This window comes from Mustela nigripes, chromosome 6, assembly GCF_022355385.1.
Source record: "Mustela nigripes isolate SB6536 chromosome 6, MUSNIG.SB6536, whole genome shotgun sequence".
Classification (NCBI taxonomy): domain Eukaryota; kingdom Metazoa; phylum Chordata; class Mammalia; order Carnivora; family Mustelidae; genus Mustela; species Mustela nigripes.
The window spans coordinates 4,353,680-4,373,642 of NC_081562.1; the positions used below are offsets into that span (position 1 = coordinate 4,353,680).

At 57.7% G+C, this 19,963-nt stretch overlaps 1 protein-coding gene across 5 annotated transcripts in view; it reads left to right on the forward strand.

The window, feature by feature from the left end:
- The window catches only part of PHF21B (PHD finger protein 21B), an 81,240-nt gene that overhangs the window by 52,626 nt on the left and 8,651 nt on the right, over positions 1–19,963 (forward strand). For all 5 annotated transcript variants that reach the window (XM_059401813.1, XM_059401816.1, XM_059401815.1 and 2 more), the window contains 6 exons: positions 4,628–4,720; positions 7,066–7,416; positions 9,540–9,680; positions 17,304–17,355; positions 18,519–18,595; positions 19,892–19,946. In XM_059401813.1, the coding sequence (XP_059257796.1) occupies positions 4,628–4,720; positions 7,066–7,416; positions 9,540–9,680; positions 17,304–17,355; positions 18,519–18,595; positions 19,892–19,946 (769 nt within the window). The remainder of the gene's footprint in view (positions 1–4,627; positions 4,721–7,065; positions 7,417–9,539; positions 9,681–17,303; positions 17,356–18,518; positions 18,596–19,891; positions 19,947–19,963) is intronic.

Below are 19,963 nucleotides of genomic sequence, written 5' to 3' on the forward strand. Positions count from 1 at the left end.
CCGTCTCTGGGCAGTGTACCCTCCTTCCACAGGGCCACTGCTCCTGTGATGAATTCTGAGGTCCTTAAGGGTCATCCTGTGACCCAGCCTCGTCTTGGTCCCCCTCAAAGGGTCACTTTCCGTTCTGGTCACTGGCCACACCGTACACACACAACCGTGCCACCCGGCCAGTACTTGTGCTGGTTGTTCCTCCTCCCCCCTGTCCCTCCTGTCCCTGAAGTGGTGTGGGGGAGAGGCTCCCTGGGACCCCGTGCCCGTGCCCCCTGCACCATTCCTGGCTCGAGGAGCTGCATGGGTTGTCCACTTCTGTCCTGGAGGCGGGGCAGCCCCCACGGCTGGATTTCTGTCTCCTTCGGGAACACATTTACATGGCAGGGACGGGGTGACCTCAGAAACCCCATTGGTCCCATTGAGAGGGCAGCTCTGTGAGGCCTGGAGTTGTTTTGGAGGGCGGGAAGCAAGTTTGCACGTGTACTGAGAGTGGGCTCAGGTCTGCTGCCCGTGGGGGTACCGGGTGGCGGGCCCACTGTGTTCACGAGACTCTGCGTGGCTGTGACTGCACGTGTGAAGAAGAGGCCCCGTCCCTGGGCAGCTGCCTGAGCGCTGCTGGCAGGGTCACCGGGTTGGGCCCTGGAGGCCTGAGACCGTCCCTGTCTGATGACGGACCTCCCACACCTTCACTGAGTTCCCGCTTGGGCCAGAACCTGGGCTCTGGGCCTACCAGAAGCTGCCATCCCCGCGGGGGAGCCGAGAGGTACAAGCCGGTTCTGATCCGTCAGGTCTGGGGCTGGGATGGAGCAGCCGTTGCGAGGCCGGGCCCACCACTCAGTTCCTGGGACCACAGAGATCCTGGGGGCCACGTGCCGTTGGTGTCAGAGCCAGCCTGTCCCCAGCACGTGGACAGGCAGCTGTGACCCCCGATACCTGTCTGGCCGCGTCAGAGCTTCTCTGAGGCTGCCCCAGGGACTCCACCGATGCAGGAAAAATTTGAAGTTATCTTTGACTTTTATGGCCCTTTTTTCTCCTATTAAGATGCTTAGAGCGGTAAGTGCAGTGCTCGGGAGCTCGTTTATCTTGACGCAAGTGTGGCTATAAACTGCGTGAGGCTCGTGAAGGAGCTGCCGAGGTGATTGTTTCTGCTGGTATCGATAAATTCAGACGCGGAGCAGAAAGGTCAGCCCCTGCCAGATAAAATGTCCTTTCAGCTCGTTAATTAAAGCTTTGTAAGGACGTGGAAGACCGCACTCCGGGGCCCGACCTCAGAGAGACGTGAGTAGATGGGCCGGGAGAGGGCCTGAAGCCTGCCTCGGGCGGGGTGTTCGCCGGTGTTCCCGGACGAAACGCACCGTTCCCAGAAGCGGGAAGTGGAGGGACCCGGCTTGGCAGCCCCGCTGGGTAGCAGACTCCTCCTAAAAGCCCGGGACTTTGGGCTTCGACCCGGGAGCCGTCCCGTGTTCAGGGCCCCTCCCGATGCCCTGGCACAGAGGGACCCCAACATGCCGTGGCGTGGTCAGGCACCAGCTCGGCCCCGGCAGCAGCGTGCCTGCTGCCGTCAGGCTGGGGTACGGTGGAGTCCGACGGTGTTTCCGCTGATGGGGTCCGCAGGTGAAGGCCGTTTGTTCTGTGGGTGGCCCCCAGGCGTCCATGGCTTATTGTGTCTCTCGATAACTGAGTGTGGAGAATGAGGTCAGCAAAGTTCCCCGTCCTTCCCTCCCCGCCGCTACCCATCCCGACCTCGGGCCTCTGCCTCCATCCAGCAGCTTCCATCCACCCGAGTGAGTCTCTCTGGGTCCCCGTCCTTCTGCTCCCTGATGGTAAATTCCTAAGGCGCGCGGATGGAGGTCCCCAGCGTGGTAGAGAGCTAAGTGCCGACCAGGAATGAAGGGCTTGGAGCCCAGGGCGCGTGGGCAGAGAGCCGGAAGAGTGCCCAGAACAGAGACACGTGCACCAGAGTGGACACCCAGAGGAACGAAGGGCTGTGCACAGGGACACCCCCAGAAGAGACACACGGTGGCGCTCAGCTCTCATCTGCAAGGGCTTCCCCGCCCCTCAGAGGCAGGCGGCATCTGGGGGACTTGTTTGGGGGGCATTCAAGCGGGCGGAATTCCCAGGGAAAGTCGATGGGCGCCTGTTCTTCGGTTTCTGTCAGTGGTGGACGTGTGTGCCTAGTTCTGCCACCCAGGGTCTTCTGTCCGACCCCATCTATGCCGGTGTCCCTTGCTCCCCAGGGACCATACAGCATCGTTCCCTGGTGACATCTAGCACCCCGTGTGGGACTCTGATGCAGAGCCTGCGAGAGGGCACAGGCCGGCTTCCTCTCAGCCTGTGGTGCCCAGGTTGGCAGAAGGCCCTGGAAGCTCGGGAGTCAGACGGGGCTCCGTGCCTGCCTCCACCCGGGCACGCCTGGGTCGGCCCAGGGATCCGAGTGATGCCGGTTCGCCCGCAGGCCTGCGCCGGGGACGGCAAAACCTTCTACACTCGCCCCCTCGCGGAAGGTGGAGCAGAATCTTTAAAAATGTGGGCGTCGGACCGCGAGACGGAGGACGGGAGCGAGAGGCGTCCTCGCGGGGGGACCACGTCTGCTTCAGTGCTCTCCGCCTTGCACGTAGAGCTGTGTTCTGACAAATGTCCGCAGCGGATTCCCAGCGACCCGTGGGGGTTTGGCCCCGCGCAGCGAGGCGGGCAGCGGGCTTGAAGGACACGAGCCCCCGTGGGGCAGGTGGCAAATCCGAGAGGCGGGAGGCGCCGTCCCACAATCGGAGAAGCTGCCCCGTGGTTCGTGGCCGCTGCGCCGTGTCCTCCGGGGACGGACGAAACTGGCACCAGGATCAAGAGGGTGAACAGGTGCCCAGTGTCTTGCGTCATCTGTTCCTCCCATCCCCCCACCTCCTCTTAACCCCTGACCCGTCTCCCGGATCCTGGAGATCCGTTTGCTGCTTCTGGAGTTGTATAGCAGCGGCATCCTGCCACCTGTCCTCCTTTTTAAAAAAATTTCGTGCCTCGCTCCCTCCCTTCAGCCGGATCGTCCCGAGGTTCCTCCCTGCCACTGGGGTATCGGCAGCTCCTTCCTTTGGGTCGCCGAGTGACATTCCTCTGCAGGTGGCACTGGCTGTCGGGCTGTGGCCCGTTCCCGTGCCAGGCCGCTGCAGCAGAGCTGGTGCCAGCATTCCCGGGCTGGTCTGCTGCGGCACGTCCCCCACGGACGCTCCAGATCTGAGCTCGGGCAAGGGCCCTCTTGGCGCTGGTGACTTCTCACTGCGTCCCTTGGGGCCAGGGGCTTCTGGTCCCCCTGGAGCCTTGTTTTTACAAGACATCGATCCCCTTCCGTTCGTAAGACTCCACCCTCCTGGCCTAAGCCCCTCCTTGACCTATCTACCCACTGCCCAGAGGGGGGGAGCAAGCCTCCATGACCATCCCCTCTCAAGGCTCCTTGTCCACATCCATCACCCCCGGGGGCCTCAGAATTTCCGCACAAGAATTTTTGGGAGGGAAATACAAACATTCAGCCCATAGCAGTATACATACGTGGAATTTTCTGAGAGATGGCCGAGCTGTTCTGCCGTGTTCTTGTATCATTTTATGTTCCCAAGGGCAGTGGCCGAGCTGCCGTACGTGAGCGCCAACTCCTGATTCGGGCCGTCTTTCCGAATGCGGCCGTCAGGAGGCGAGGAGGTGGTCATGGGCCCTCGCCCTGGTTTTAACTCGCATTTCTCTAATACCTCACGCTGGTGGCATCTTGTCGTGTGCGCGTCTTCCCTCGCGAAGTGTCTGCTCAAATCTTGTGTTGGTTGTTTTAATTGGGTTGTTCTTTGATGACTGTGTTTTTGTTTGAGGTGTGGGGAGGGAGCATAAGCTGGAGGGAGGGGCAGAGGGAGGGGGGGAGCGGGCTTCCTGCTGAGCTCAATCCCAGGGCCCCCCCGGGATCATGACCTGAGCTGAAGGCAGACGCTTAATGACTGAGCCCCCCAGGCACCCCTGTGATTATGGCATTTTGAGAGCTCTTCTGTGCAGACCAGGTGCCAGTCTCTGTCAGACACGTGACTCGCAAGTGTGTGTTCCCGGTCCGGGGCTTTGCACTCTATTCACATATAAGCTTCAGGAGCTCCTAAATTCTCCTGTCGTCCAGGTCGTTGATTTGTCTTCTATGGTCTGAGTATTGGGGTCACAGCTAAGGCTCTCTGCCTAACCTAGAGTCCCACAGATTTTTCTTCTGTGTCTTTTTTCTAGTTTTGTCATTCTTCGAGTTTTCTAGGCTCTACCTTTAGGTCTCTGTTCCATTTTGTTGTTGTTTTTAAAAATAATGGAGCAAGGTATGGATTAACGTTAATTTTCGTTTGTTTTTTAGTAGACGGGTATCGATATAAACAATCCTTACTTGTAAAAAAGGAAGCCAAGGACCAAGTGTCTTTGGGACGGCGCCATCCTGTTTCTTTCTCTGGCTTCCAGAATGTTCTGTGTGACAAAAACATACTTCCATGGTTGTGAACTCCTGATGTAGCCCAGTTTATGCCTCCAGGGTGCTGTCCCCCATATAGCCAGGTGGCGGGAGTCATGCACCTGCCAGATAGCCCCGGTGGCCTCCGCGCAGCGTCCCGGTCCCGGCTCAGTACCCCCTCCTGTCTTCCAGACTTTGGGAGCCATCACTGCAGTGCCTGTCACAGGTCCTCAGGTCAGCTCCTTGCAGAGGCTGGCCGGGCAAGGAGCGGCGGTGCTACCTCAGGTAAGCAGCTCATGGGAGGGCCCCGGGGGGGATCTGTCTGTCTGTCCCCAGCCCCCAAGCACTGAGGTTTGAGGTGGCCACTGCGCTGGGCAAGGACCTGCTTGGGCGTGTCCCTTCACGGTCCTGATTCATCTGCCCGTCAGAGGAGGAGACCTGTTCCGGTGAGACCCGGTTTTTATCATGAGGAATTGCAAAATCATTTCAGTGGGTCAGGACCCAGGATTTTTTCTTTTCTTTAATGGAATAAACAAAGGCAGACTAGAGTACGACAAAATATCAAGACGCACCTTCAGTGTGGTTTGGTGAGCTTATTTCTGGGCGGGGTCACGAGGTAATAGAGATTCTGAACCCTGGGTCGGAGTCAGGTTTAGACAGTGCAGGAAACCCTGCATAAGATGGCTCATCTGGGGAGGCAGCGAGATGCTGAGCCAGGCGCCCTGGGTCCCGTCCACGGCATCCTTGACCGGGCTCCAAGCTTCAGCCTCTTAACCTTCCTGGGCTGAGTCTCCCCTCCTGCAGAGGGGCTGGTGCAGGGGCCTCCTTGGTGGCCATGAAGCTGAATCAGGTGGCCCGGTGCCCGTGAGACTACACCTGCTGGCGATTAACCAGCGCTCAGTCTTGTTGAGCGCGTGCTGTGTACTCTATACACTGGGGGCTTGGAGGTGAGGACAGTTCCTGACAGACGCCCCACGCTCGGGGGTGATGCACGGCAGCTCTTGTCCGAGGGGCAGCCTTTTGCAGGAACCCACCTGTGCTGACTCCCACTAGGCCCAGAGAAGGAAGAGAGCATGGAGGGCAGGGAAGGCCCCCCAGGGGCCCCCGTGGGAGGAGGCCTGGCCTGGGTCTGCACCCAGCTTGTCTCCAAGTGGCACCAGCTGAAAGTCACGAGCTCTGGGGTCCCCTGAATAGGTTTTCTCTGGATTGGAGGCCCCCGTGCTTAGAGCCCAGCCCCTGCAGCCTGGACACAGCTCCCCGACGTGCAGAGTTGGGGTCACGTGGTGTTGAACCCAGAGTGACCGGGGTAGGAGGGACCGACAGCAGAGTTCCTGCCTCCCTTGACCTCACAGCGGGTGATTCTCCTTAACCAGCCCTCTCCCCATCTGTCCCCACCTGTCCCCTGCAGAGTCAGAGCACAGCTGTCCCCAAGTTGGCGGCCGTCCGAGGTTCCCACGTTCAGTATTGGTGTTGGTGTCAGGCTCTGATCCTGACCCCAAGGACAGAGCAGGACAGGATTATACGACTTGGCGGGTCCCCTGATGGTGGGAGGCCCTTGTGGTGGAGACCCCACCTGGAAGGGGAAGGGAGGAACCCTTGCATAGAGGCCAGCTCGGCGGCGGACCCTGGAGAGGAGCAGGCAGATAGGGCGCCGGCCTGCTGAGGGGCCCAGGGCACCTGACATGACCTACCCCGGGTCAGAGAGCCCCGAGGGAGCCACTCTGACCCCTCCCTCCACGGGGTCACTGGTGATGGGTGAGGGTGATGGGTGTGGCCGACACCGCCAGCCCTCGTGGACACAAGGCAGGCCTGTGGGAGTCCTGAGTGCGCGTCCCACTGCCCCAGCAGTGACGTCTGGGGCATCGTTTTCTCCGGGGCTCAGTCACTTCCTCTCCAGGCCTCTGTTTGCTCATCTGTAGAATCGGCCGCATGGCAGCTTGGCAGTGCGGTCACAGCGGGGCTCACATGAGCAAGGCAGGGCAAGTCCTCTTCGGCCTGCTCGTCCCCAAGGAGGTGGCCCTGGCGCAGATCTCCCGGGGTCGGCGTGAGGCTCGTTTCTGGTCACAGGAATGCTGGGACGCACACAACACTTTGTGTGTGCCCCCCCCCAACCCCCCGGCGCACCGAGGAGGTGCGTGCCCGACACCATGGGCGCTGGAGGGGGGATCGGCCCAGATCGAGCCGCCCGGAGCCCTGGCCTAACCACGTCCTAGCCTCCTGCACCGGCTTTAACGCACTGCATGCCCCGCCCAGACCAAGGAGCCCACCGAGCCGGGCCAAGAGCCCCCACGGCCTCTCCTGGTCACCATCCCAGCAACAGTGCTCTGGGCTTCTGGCGTCAGAGGGAGCTTGCTGCTCCCAGGCCCCTGACTGGTCCACGGGCAGCTTTCCCATCCCCCTCCCTGGTTCTTCACCGTTTTGTCTGAGTTGAGCCGAACGGGCTCGGGCCCAGAGATGAGCCTCAGGGCCTCTCCACTGCTGTCCCCTCCCCTCTAGCGTGGGAGGTCTCTGAGCCTGGCTGTGTCAGTGCCTGGGGAGGGGGCATCTGTCCCGAGTGCCGGGTCTGTTCAGGGCCGCCCCCTCTGCCTGCTTGTGTGTCTGTGACCGTGCCCCTGTCCCTCCCTCCCCAGGTTAGGCCAAAGACTCTGATTCCAGACAGCCTCCCCGTCACCCCAGGCCGGGACCGGCCGCCCAAGCAGCCCCCGACATTCCAGAAGGCCACCGTGGTCAGTATCAAGAACCCCAGCCCAGCCCTCCCCACCGCCAACAACACCGTGAGCCATGTGCCAGCGCCCGGCAGCCAGCCCCAGGCCCTCGCTGAGCCCGCCGCCGTCGCCTCTCCCCTGAGCAGTGCCGGGGTGGCTTACGCCATCATCTCCACCGCCCCCAGCAATGCCGCCGCCATCGCCCCCAGCACCGCGGTGTCTGTGGTCAGCGACAGCGTCAAGGTCCAGCCCCTCCTCATCAGCGCCGACAAGAAGGTGGGTGTGTGCCGGCTCACCAGGAGGCGGCTGCCCCAGCAGAGCGGGTGCGTGGTTGGCGGAAGGACCCAGAAGCCCTCGAATGAATGGGGTGTGAGTGGGCGGTCCCCGAGGGTGTCCACGCTGGCAAGACTGGGCTGCGGAGGAGTACGGAGGGAGCCAGCGACCCGGTGGTCGGAGGGCGGTGTGAGCGGGGCGGGGGGTGGGTACGGGTCGGCAGGTGCGTGACACGATGCAGGAGAGTGTGTGTGTCACTGAGGGAATGCACGGCTGGACGGTGAACACCAGGGGAAAAGGAGGACTGGTCCGTGAGTGAATTACTTTCCTCTTCGGAATCATGAATTAACCAGTAGGAAGTGTGGCTGGACGATGCCTGTGCTGGTGCAGGGCCTCTGGCTGGTGTGGTCGGATAGCCGAGGACTTTGGGGAAAGCCCAGGGCCCGAATGGAAAGTCCGTGATTTCTTGCCGAGATTTAAAAGGAGACTGAGGTCCTCTCCCTGTCCCCCTCTGAGCTCGTGGAGGTTGTAAGGTCAGGCCTTCGGGGCTGTGGGGCTGCGAGAAAGGTACCACCTCTCTTAGCTTCCTTGCCTCTGTGCCCAGTTTGGGGCCTGCCAGGCTGCACCCCCTCTTGTCTGGGGCCAGCGTCCCTCCTAATTCCCAGCCTGAAAGCTGGTGCTCCACTTCCGAGTGCCCAGATTTTACGGCACACGGTGTGTGTCTGGCGCACTACGCTTCTGGGTCCTCCCACCTGTGGACGGGAGCCCTGGGGGTTCTCCGTCATCCCAGGATGGGGAGCCGCTCTTCGGGACCATACCTGGTCCCCGGGCGCACTTAGCGGGTGTCTGTGGGGTGCCTTTTGTGGGATGCATTTGCCCTTTTCACTGCAAGCTCACCAGCATTCAGGGCTGTCATTTTAAACACATTTTGCTCATTTAATTGGTACAAACAGATGCTCGCTGTTCAAAGTTGAATTCCTTGGGTTATTAGGAAGCTTGGATGTTTCCCCCATACTTTTCAAGAATTCTGTCTCCTTCTGTGTGACATGTTTGAGAATATTTTTTGCCATTTTCTACTGGGGATCTTAATGGTTTTCTTCCTATGAATATAAAGAGGGGCATTTTTTTTTCCATCCAGAGAATTCTAAGGATTTAAAATTGTGATAAAAAGAAGAGCAAAGAGTCTCCCATAAGTGAGCAGGAAAATGGGTGCCTTTTTTCCTTCCTGTTTAGAAGCCTCAAATTCACAAGATGGTCACATTCTTAGGGGAAACAAATACAAGGTCAGGTTATTCTTGGCTTGGGTGCAACCCTGGTTGACTGTTCCTGGTGAATTCCTTCCCCTGGATCCAGGAGAGATTATGGTTCCTCCCCAGTTTCCCGTCCAAAAGATGAATAAAGTCATCGAGGCCCCGATGGAGGGGCGTCTGCCGCAGGGAGCGGCTGGGCTGTGTAAGCTGTTTTCAGGTTCTCAGCCTCAGACCCTTCCATCAAACCAAACAATAGCTGTGACCCCCGAGGACAGCTGACAACGTAGGGCCACTCTGGGCCGTGCTGAGCAGGATCTGGAGTCCACCTCCCCCTTCCCCACCCCTATTCCCCAGGCCATGTTTGAAAGCCTCGGGCACACGGCAGGCTGGGCAGGGGACAGACCGGGCAGTGTACTCGGACAGACCCCTGATGACCTCAGGTGGCAAAGCTGAGCCCTCTTGGCCTCAGTTTCGCTGCACTTGAGCTGGGGATGAAGAAACCAAGCTCTCCTGAGTCTTTGCTTCCTGAGTCTTCACCACTGCCCTGGAGGGAGGATTGCGAGGAAGGTGAGGCTCAGAGAGGCAAAGTGACCGCCCTGAGGTCACACAGCTGTGATGCGGTAGCACAGGACTGAACCCAGTCCCCTCGGGGTTCTAGGCAACCAGGCTCATTCTCAGGCAGACCCTCCTGCCTAAAGGGTTGTCTGGAGGCGCCCACCCCGGGTGCAGGCGCCTGCTGGACGGGAGGGCTTGGTGCAGGCTGCCTCGTTGCTCTGTAACTCTGCCTTCCAAGGCCCCATGCCGGTCCGGCCCTCCCAGCTCCCCTCTCCCTCTGCGGCTGCCCCCCTCACCCCGTGCCCCTGCCCCACCTTCCAGGTCATCATCATCCAGCCTCAGGTGCAGACGCAGCCCGAGAGCACGGCGGAGCCGCGGCCGCCCACGGAGGAGCCATCTCAGGGAGCTCAGGCGACCAAAAAGAAGGAGGAGGACCGGCCCCCGAGCCAGGAGAACCCCGAGGTAGGGTGGCTGGGCTCTGGGCGTCGCTGTGGGAGGTGGGGACAACAGCGCAGGGCACAGCCGGGAGGATCCATGGCTCAGGGTCTCCTCCGGCAGGAGGCAGGGCTCTTGGCACCACGTGGCGCTGCCGTGACGCTGCCTCTTTTCCCTGCCTGTGGCCACTCTTGGGCATCTGAGGGCAGGCAGAGCGAGACCGCAGATGCTTTAGAAGTCAGCTGCAGCCAGGGCTGGCGCGGGAGGGGCAGCTGACTCCTGAAAGTACCTATAGAACTTCCCAGAAGTTGTGCATTCGTGCCATCTCCCCACCTACCCCCGGAGGGAGGAGGGATATGTGGGCCCTCGTGGTGCTGTCCTAATCCATGGTTAGCACAGAAGCCCCTGCTCTGTGGGGGTGTAGAGGCCAGTAGCTCTTTGGTAACTTCTGGTCCTAGCAGGTGACCCCTCTTGTGTTCCTCTTGTGTCCTCTGCCCTCCTGGGTCACAGTTAATGCTTTGGGCCTTTTCCCATGCATTTGGCCTCACCTGGGCCCCCCCCCCTTCTCTCCCTACCCAATACTCATTCATCCTGTAAGATTTACTTCACACGTCCCCTTCTCCAGGCAGCCTTCCCTGACCACCTCTCCTCAGTGGGCAGAAGAGGCCCCATGGGGCTCCTAGAGCTCCTAAGGATTCTTTTTATCAATATGCTGTCGGTATCGGAAGAAGTCAGTCTTTCATCCCTTCATCATTCATCAGACACGTCTTAGGGTTGGCTGGGTGCCAGGTTCCGTGTTGAGGCTTGGGATGCCGAGATGGGGCAGATAGAGTCCTGGCCCTAGGGGACCTCGCTGCTCCTGGTATGACCAGTAGGACTTCAACTTTGGCTAAAAAAAACTCAAGCATCGTCAGAGAATCGCAAATCCAGAGCTGGGGGAGAAGGGGAGAGCGTGTTTGCAGCCAGGAGGACCGGCGAAGGCTCTGCAGAGGAGGGCTGGGGTCGGCAGGGCCCAGGGAGCAGGTGGGGCCTCAACAGAGGGGCAGAGGTGTGGGGGACGGTGTATGGTGCAGAGGGCGCTCCCCAGGCAGTCACATGGAAGGTGGGAAGGCCCTTGGCAGGCTCAGGGGAGTCAGCTGGTCTACTGGGAGCCCGGGCAGCACGAACGCATGAGAAATTCTGAACACAGCTTGAGGGGCACCAGAGCCTCATCCTGGAGGACCCACATGCAGGCTGCCAAGGTGGAACTTTAGACCCTGGGCACTGGGGAGCCACAGAATGTCTTGGAGCAGGAGAGTGTCCAAAAAGCCTGCAGGGAGTCAGAGCCCCCCACTCACTGAGGCTGAGATGCAACAAAGTTTGGTCTGCGGCCCCAGCCCCGTTGATCTCCAGAGGCACTCAGTTCCATCCCTTGGTGCCGTGGGAGCACCTGCCGTCTGCACGGTGAGCCCCAGGCCAGCTTGCAGCCCGAGGCTCCCCCGCGCACCCCTCCGTCCTCCCGCGGGGCTGCCTCGCGCCCACTGCACCGTCGTAGGTTTTCTGGGTGGATCCTCTGCGCTCTCCCAAAGTACATGGAATCCAGCTATGGTGCGTTTATACAATTAGCATAATTACATTTAACAACATAATTAGTGTAAATACATGTAATGACTTACATAGAACTTGTAATTACAACATGTCCTGGCGTAAAAATCCTTATTAAACTTTCTTTTTAAAGAGATCTGGGAGCATTGTGTGGTGCTGACGCGGGGCTTGGTGGCGTCTTTGAAACCTGTTCATGAAGGACCCAGGTCAGGAGCCCTTGAGGCCAGAGTGGCAGCTGCCCCAGAAACTTCCTCAGATGAGCCCTTTGGAGCCCAGAGGTAGCTGGTGACAGTCGGTGGCTCCCGGGGCTGCGTGAGCAAGCCCATGGCAGGCCAGCCTGGTGGTGGAAAGGAGCCTCAAGTTTACCAGCACCCAGGACAACTCCAAGGCTCTGCCCACTCTTCCCTGTTTCAAGGTCCATGGCCTTTAGGACAGAACTGTGGCCTTTTCTGTGCCACCCATTATCCTGGCCTCAGGCAGCATCCGACTGAGACTGTGGCCACCCTCAGACCAGCATGTGCCTTGCAGGGGGACAGCCAGAACAAGGGCCCAGCCACCTCCCCGGGCAAGAGGTGTGCACACACATGCTCCTTCCCTCCACGCCATGCCTGTTACCACAGTCCCTGTTCCTGCCCCCGCATGGGGTCGCTCCCCATGTATTCTCCAGGCAGCTAGAAAGATTTTCCTAAAATTCAGAAATAACCGAGTCACCCTCCCCTTCTTGAAACCCATCAAGGGGGGCTCGGGCTCCTGACGTAGCTGCACACGACAGCAACAGCAGATAAAATGTTAGAATGTAACCAAAGCAACGTGAGTTCACTTCTTGGCAAATTAGCTGCGCCAGGCGGAGTGATCGCACAAAGTCAACTTTATTTGCAGCAAATAAGGAAGTCACAGGGAGTCCCTTTCCATGCAGTGACTCCCTAAGACAGGGTGAATGGGTACCTTTTGTTTAGGGTTAGGATGAATATTTAGATGGGGAAGCCTTGTCATCGTTTGTAGAGGCGAGCATGAGGTCACGCACGCGTGTAGAAGGAACACGTCTGTACGTACATTGTATGTTATGTACATGCGGCTGGGGCTCCTCCGTGAGCAGAGATCTTTGTTAGCTCTGTAATCGTTTGGGTTCTCTCATGGAGCACTCTCGCTCCGTGGCCCATCTGGGCAGGTGTGGGCCAAGTTTGGTTCAGATGGTCCAGGGCAGTGGCCATCCCACCAAGGGGCAGTTTCGGGTCATATTTGCCTGAGTTAAGAGGTAATCCCAAAAGGAGAGCTTGGGGAAGAAGAGAGGTTATCGAGTTCAAGTGGATTCAAGGGTGGATTCGAGGTCAGGTCTCGGGGTCTGGCTGGCGACAGAAAGACAGCTGTTTATGGCTGTTTCCCAGAAACACAAGCAGTGAGCAGGACCGAAGCCAGGCCCCCGGGCTCGGGTGAAAGTGACCAGGCCAGAAGTTCCCAAAAGCTCTCCAAGAAAGAAAGGAGCCAACCTGAGCCAGAGGCCACAGCTGCCCCTGGGGAGGAAGGCAAGGCCAGGGGGATGGCAGTCCTGCCCAAAGGGATGGGTGAGCAGGAGGCAGAGAAGACAGAAATGCAGAAGGAAGAGGAAAGGGAGTTGTACCCATAATGACCCTGTGGACAAAATTCTGGAATCTGGGCAGCAACCCCTGCCAAGGATGGCCGGCACAGTCAGCGTCTGGAACCTGAGTTAATTTGTGGCGTACTCTAGCAACGCCGGACATGGAAGCACACTTAGGGTACTCACGCAAATTTTTCTCAGAAAGGAATAGCATGCATTTGAATTCAGTAAGGAATAATGAAGCAAAAAAATACCATGAAAAACAAAGTAAGATCGGGTGAATATAAAAATGGTTTGAAAAATCTGAGAATGAAGAACGTAATTTGTTGAAATTTAAAAAGGTACTGGACAGAGTGAACAGGGATAACAGGTGCTTTTGGGGCACCTGGGAGGCTCAGTCGGTTCAGCGTCCAGTTCTTGACTTCAGCTCAGGTCATGATCTCAGGGTCGTGAGATCGAGTCCCACTTCAGGCTATGTGCTGGTCATGGAGCCTGCTTAAGATTTTCTCTTTCCCTGTTCCTCTGTTCTACCCACCCTACAGAAAAACAAAAAACAAATAAGCAAAAGAATACACCACCACAGATACAGCACAGAGATACAGAGAAAGAAGCAATAATTTGTAATATAAATGGAATGAAGTCAATTCACTCGAAGGAGCTTTTAAGTTGCTTCCCACCATCCCCTGCGCAGAGCCGATCCAGGGACAGTCCCCTCCTTCAGTGACCTTTAACAAAAGGAGGCATGGGGCAAAGCATCATTGCAAAGCCATTCAAAGGAAAAAATAGGGGAAAGAGAGCATTTTTACCATAAGATAAAGGATACTCACTAGATTAAAAAAAAAAATCAACACCTTACTATGTATTCAAAGAAAGAGAACAGAAAAGAATCACCACTAATGAAGAAGTTACAAGGCTTAGTTCGGGGGAGGAGAAGGCTGAGTGGTCACCATACCAGAGAGAATGAAGCGTGAGCTGGAATTATGCACGGAAATAAATCTGAGTGGATAAGCTCAGGGGGCCCTGGACACAGCAGAAGACACAGTGAGGGATGGAGGAGGCAGAAGCGAGTGAGCAAAGTACACACAATAGAAAAGGAAGAAGGAGTTTTTAAATAGTCAAGAGTGATCCCTACGAAGTTAAACCAAGAGGACCCAGCTGACATATAAGTGGAGGCTTCTGAGCCAGAGCCCAGAATTAACGGAGATGAGGAGATAAAGTGGCGCTTCCCACCACGTGGGCAGGTGATGTGGGTTTGGCTCTCTCCATGGAGGCAGTTTTCTCCCATTTCCTGTCCTCCAGCCAGTGTGGACTCAAGTGACCTCCTGTGGAGGATGGGGTGACGGGAGCCGGGAGCAAGGTCTCCACATTGCTGGTCTTTGCTCAGTCCAGTCTTTCCTGGTGGGGTCAGCGAGGCAGGCGCCAGTACTGGGGGGCTCTCCTAGAGTCTCTGCCACCGTGTGGTCAGCCCCAGGGCCCAGAAACTGCACTGAAGCCAGGTGGCCCCAAACCACAGCCCGGACTGCCATCGGCTGAATCTGCCGGAGCCCAGAATCTGCCCTGTGGCCGCGTTAATGATTTTGTTAGTCTTGCATTCATGTGAGTGCACACCTGCCAGGAGTTGACGCGCCCCCCTTTCTATGGCGTGGTGGTGCATCCCAATTTTTTTAACCTTATTTGAGAAAAGTTGACTGAAATCAAAGAAGAAAGACTATGTACGTGTTAACGGACTCTGTCCCGGGTACTGAGCACCAGGGAAAATGAACGTGTGCGCCAAGGGTCCACACTGCCCCATCACCCAGCACAGAAGCATCCGGAAGGCATCCGGGCAAAAGCGATCATGTCACTCCACAGGGAAGAATCCCGGCAGCATTCAAGCCCAGAATACGGTAGAGCAATACCTACCCCATCCTGAAGAAAGAAAGGGGGGCCTTTATGTCCAGCCCAGCTGTCCTTCCAGCTAAAAGGCTGGGCATGCCAGGGTTTAAGTCTGCCCATGAACTCGGGAGATGCTGCTCTGTGGGCCTGCCCCCCCACCCCCCCGCCAAGAGGCAGGAAGCACGCCGGGCACCACCGCACCTGGGGGACCCGAGTCGAGCTGAAACTCTGATTGTAGATCCTATGTTCTTCCAGCAACGTCCAAAGGCCTCCCCTGTAACCCTGCGTGGAAGGCATGGGAGAAGGTGGGAGGCAGCGTGAGCTCTCGGCCGGGCTTCTCTGTAGTAGCTGAGGGTTTCAGTGACTCAGAGAAGATCACAGAAAGCAGATAGATCGAGGAGTAGAACTATGTTGAACAGCACAGAAGTGAAAAAAAAAGAAAAGAAAAAAGCAAAGGAACAGCAGGCAGTCACTATTTGAAATGATGTAGAAAACCCAAGAGAATCAATTAAACAAAAACAAAACTACTCCCGACAGAATCGGGCACGGCAGGGTTAATATTAATGCAAACCAATGATAATTGTCACAGACATGCAGAGCAGGGTGTTAGAAGCCTCACTGGCACTCCTCCTTGTGGTAGCAGCAACAAGATAAAAATACCTGGGATTGGGGCATCTGGGGGACTCGGTTGGTTGAGTGCCCAGACTCTTGATTTCTGGTCAGGTCATGATCTTGAGGTCGAGAGATCGAACCCCACATTGGACTTTGTGCTCAGCAGGGAACTCCTTGAAATTCTCTCTCCCTCTCCCTCTCTCTAGAGGTATCTCTCTCTCTCCCTTTCTTAAGAAAAGGGAAAAAAAAAACTCTAGGGGCGCCTGGATGGCTCAGTGGGTTGAGCCTCTGCCTTCAGCTCAGGTCGTGATCTCGGGGTCCTGGGATCCAGCCCTACATCAGACTCCCTGCTCAGCGTTGAGTCTGCTTCTCCCCTCCTTCTGTACCTCCCCCCTGCTCTCACTCTCTCTCTCTTTCTCTCAAATGAATAACTAAAAAAATTTAAAAAAAAATCAACACACTAACAACAGTGGATAGCCACTGGAGGGTACGTTTGAAACCCCCGAAGGCAGAAGAAGAACGGAGAGGCGCACCGTGGTTCCAGAAAGGAAAATTTTATGTCCGAAAGTTATCATCATGACCCGAGTTAATGTATTATCATTTTCACATCATCCCAGTAAACACACCTCGGTGTCCTTCATGGTTTCTGAGTTTCGCAAGAAGACCCAAGGAAACGACGAACAGGAAGAGGGTTCGAATTCTGCCAGAACCCCATGACGCCTGGGGACCAAAGGTGTCGTCATCACTCCCACACAGCTAGGAACGGGAGAGGAGGCATGGAAAGAACCACAGAGACTCAGGATAATTCAGTATATGATTAGAAGGGCTCCTTAAACCAGCAAAAAGTGGAATGATGGAGTTTTCAGTAAGTGGGATTGGAAGAAACCAATGCAGGATGGAATGAAAGGAATCCATCCTTCACAGCGTTGACCCCAGGGTCAACTCCAAATCAAAAATTTGAATGTGAACCATGAGGGCCTCCAGCAGACTCGGTTGGTGGCCATGGGACTCTCGGTCTCAGGGTTGTGAGTCTGAGCCCCAAGTTGGGCGTGGAGCCTACTTACAAATAGTAATAATGAAATCAATGTAAACAGTGAAGTTAGGTTCTACAATAAAACACAGGCAGCTTGCTTTGTAACCTGAGTCTGTACGCAAGATTCAAAAAACCAGACTCTGTTGGGACGCCTGGATGGCTCAGTTGGTTGGACGACTGCCTTCGGCTCAGGTCATGATCCCGGAGTCCCGAGATCGAGTCCCGCATCAGGCTCCCAGCTCCATGGGGAGTCTGCTTCGCTCTCTGACCTTCTCCTCGCTCATGCTCTCTCTCACTGTCTCTCTCTCAAATAAATAAATAAAATCTTTAAAAAAAAAAAAAAAAAGCCAGACTGTGAAAGAGAAGACTGGTAAATTCCACTACACCCAAGTTTTTCCATCTGCGTGGCCAAAAAAAGCACTGTTCCTGCCTCCTGAAGTGTGAGTCCTCCCGACGAGGACAGTGTGGACGGGGGGCAGAGAGGGGATGTGTCATGGAGAGAGCGACGCCCCAGCCCCACGATCGAGAGCAGCGTGTGACAGAGGAGTCACATGGCTGACGTGTTCCCGGATACAGTGGGCTGCGAAGGGGTTCCCCTCTGTGGTCTCCCGCCCCCAAGCCCATAACCCAGTCTCATCACGAGAAGCCATCAGACCGGTCCCAGCTGAGGGGCGTCCTTCCTGCCCAGCCCAAGCTCTAAGCGGTCAAGGTCACTGATGACCAGGACAACCTGAGAATCTGGCACAGCCCCGAGGAGCTAAGGGGACACAGCAACTTACTGTAGCGTGGGGTCGCGGTGGGGTCCTGGGACGGACGGACGGTAGGTGAAAACGAAGGAAACCCGAACCGAGAAGCGGCCCCGTGAGGAGGCTGAGGAGGTGCTCCGCCAACGTTCACCGAGTCAACAGACGCCGGAGGCCGTGTTGAAACGTTAATTAATTAACATTAATTTTCTGTTTCCTTCCCTCAGAAAATCGCCTTCATGGTAGCTCTGGGCCTGGTCACAACGGAGCACTTGGAAGGTGAGGCTCTGCGCGGCGGCGGCTGGGGTGCTGGCCGGTGACCCAGCGGGTCCCACCAGTGACCCGCCTCCGGGGGGGTCTGTCCCAAGTGCCAGGGTCGTCAGCGCAAAGACCAAGAATGCCTTCCTGCTCCCCCCGGTTCCATGGCTGTCTGCACAGAGCCCGCCTTCTGGTTTTGGCAAAGGGACCGTGTGTGTCCCGTGCTCGTCCGGTGCTCCCCCGTGGCACGCAGCCCAGGGAGGTGGTCGCTGGAGCCCGACCGCCTGGCCCTGCCCCTTGCTAGCCACTCGGGCTTGGGCCCTCCCGGTCACGTCCAAAGGTCTGCGTTTGAGTCCTGCTCGTGCTGCTTTGAGCCCGGGGACCATGGGCAAGCTCCCTCCACTCTGAACCTCCGTCTCCTCTTCCCGCAACACGAGGAAGGCTGCACCTTGACACATTGCAGTGTCGTCGTGAGGTCGGGATGAACAAGCTTTCCTGATACCTCCTGACTGGTTCTGCTTTTTATAAGTAGCTCTCCTGAATATTCTCCCCCCGCCACGAGTCCCCAAGTATTTATTTATTTGGAGCCTGGTCTGGGGTGCCTTACAGGAGACACATGAATGATACTGCAAAGATTTAAAAGGAAAAACTGAGTCCAGAAGACAAGTTAGAAAAGTTAGAAAAACATGTCAAAACAGCTGTTTTCAGAGAAATAGATTCAAGGTTCCATGTGGCAGGCAAAGCAGAAGGCAGGAAAGCGGGGGACCGTGCGTGTTGGGTGCTCACGGTCACTGCGGGGAACACCACACCAGGGCCCTCTCGGAAGGATTCGTGTGGGAGGCTTCACGTGGGCAGAGCCCACCTGAGTGGCAGGTGGACCTGGTTCCTGGGGCTGCCCTGAGCCTCCCTGTGCAGCTGGGCAGGCACTAGCCTGGCCGGCAGACATCCCCCTGGAGACGCCCCCGGGGTGGATGATGGCACATGGGGGTTCCCATGCCGAGAGCGCACCTGCCCACCCGTCTGCCCCAGAGTGAGTGATTCGGAGGCCACTCTGGGGCAGGGACGCCGGGCAGATGGGCTGCAGAGCGGGGGAGGGGACCGGGACGCCGAGGGTTTGCAGAGGAAGAGTTCGGGGTTCCCAGGACAGGAGGGATCCAGCAACCACTGTGTCTGTGCCTTCCCAGAAATCCAGAGCAAACGCCAAGAGCGGAAGAGAAGAAGCACAGCGAATCCCGCCTACAGTGGCCTCCTGGAGACAGAGGTGAGGCCCGGCCCCCCGTCACATGCCCGTCCGGGGACTGGCATTCAGGGCATGACCATGAGTGAGAAACAGACGCACATCAGAATGGCAGGTCCTCACTCGGGCTGCACGGGGGAGCGTGGCAGGTTACGAGGTTTCCTGGTTCTTCACCCCGATGATCAGGTGTGGAGCCCTGTCCAGGCCCCGGGGAGCAGCCCCAGAATCATCCCCTAACAGGGGAGCCGTTTCCTTGGGGCCCGTGGTCCGGCAGCCTCGGCAGCTCTCTGAAGCCGAGCGAGGTCCCCAGAGTCCAGTGTCCGGCACGTTCCAGACTCGGGCTGTCCCTGCCAGAGGGACAGGTCCCAGGAGGCCTGTGGAAGGGTCGAGGTCCTGCTGTTCTCACCTCCCCAGGGTGTTGGTCAGTCCAGGCTGCTGTCCTGCGTCCCTGGGCAGGGGTCTTGGCCAGAGCGATGGTTGCCCCAGTCGGGGGAGCCCACCCGCCCCTGCCCTCTGCTTCTGTCCCCCCAGCTCCTGCACGGAGAACGTGCCCGAGTGCCCGTCTTCATGCCCCTTTCTTCCCTACTCTTCCTGAGCGTGCTCTGTCCCTGAGATGGTGTCCCAAGCACTGGGCCCATTCTGAAAGATTGTCACTGAGCTGTTTCTTGACCAGCACTCGGAAGCCGTGTGCCACCTGTATGACGAGGGCCCTGTCCCCTTTGCTGTGCTCACCGATGAAGCCATCCACCGCTCTGCCAGCCCAGCCATACGTAGTGTCCCAAGTCTGTGGTGGCCGGCGGGAGACCACCTGATTAGCAAGTCCGGAGTCAGCTCGACGCCGTGACCCTTGAGCCCAGGACCCACTGTAGCTCCAGGGGCGGCCCTCCACTCACCCTTGGCTGTGAGCACAGCCCGACCACATGTTGAGAGGAGGGGGTGACGCCACTTACCCATCTCCCCTCCACAGCAAAGCCACCCCAAACCAGGTCTGAACAGGCTTGGCCTGTGGCGGAAGCCCCCTTTTGGAATGTGCCAGAAACCTGATTTGGGTGTCCTTCCTGAGGAATGTGCCAGAAACCTCTCTAGGGTGTCCTTCCTGAGCGAGGTGGAGGTACCCGCAGGGGACGGGAGATTCCGTGCCTTCCACGGGGCAGAGTCGGCTCCCCCACCGCTCCCCCACCCTGCTGCCCCCTTGTCCATCCTTGTGGTGACCTCCGGAGCCGTGGGGGGAGCCTGTGCCGGGTGCGTCCTGGGCAGGAGCCGTGTCCCCGAGGAGGGCTCCAGGTGAGATGCCTTTGCTTTGTTTTCCGTCCCCTACAGAGGAAACGGCTGGCGTCCAACTATCTCAACACCCCCCTGTTCCTCACAGCAAGAGGTAGGTGCCCTCGGACC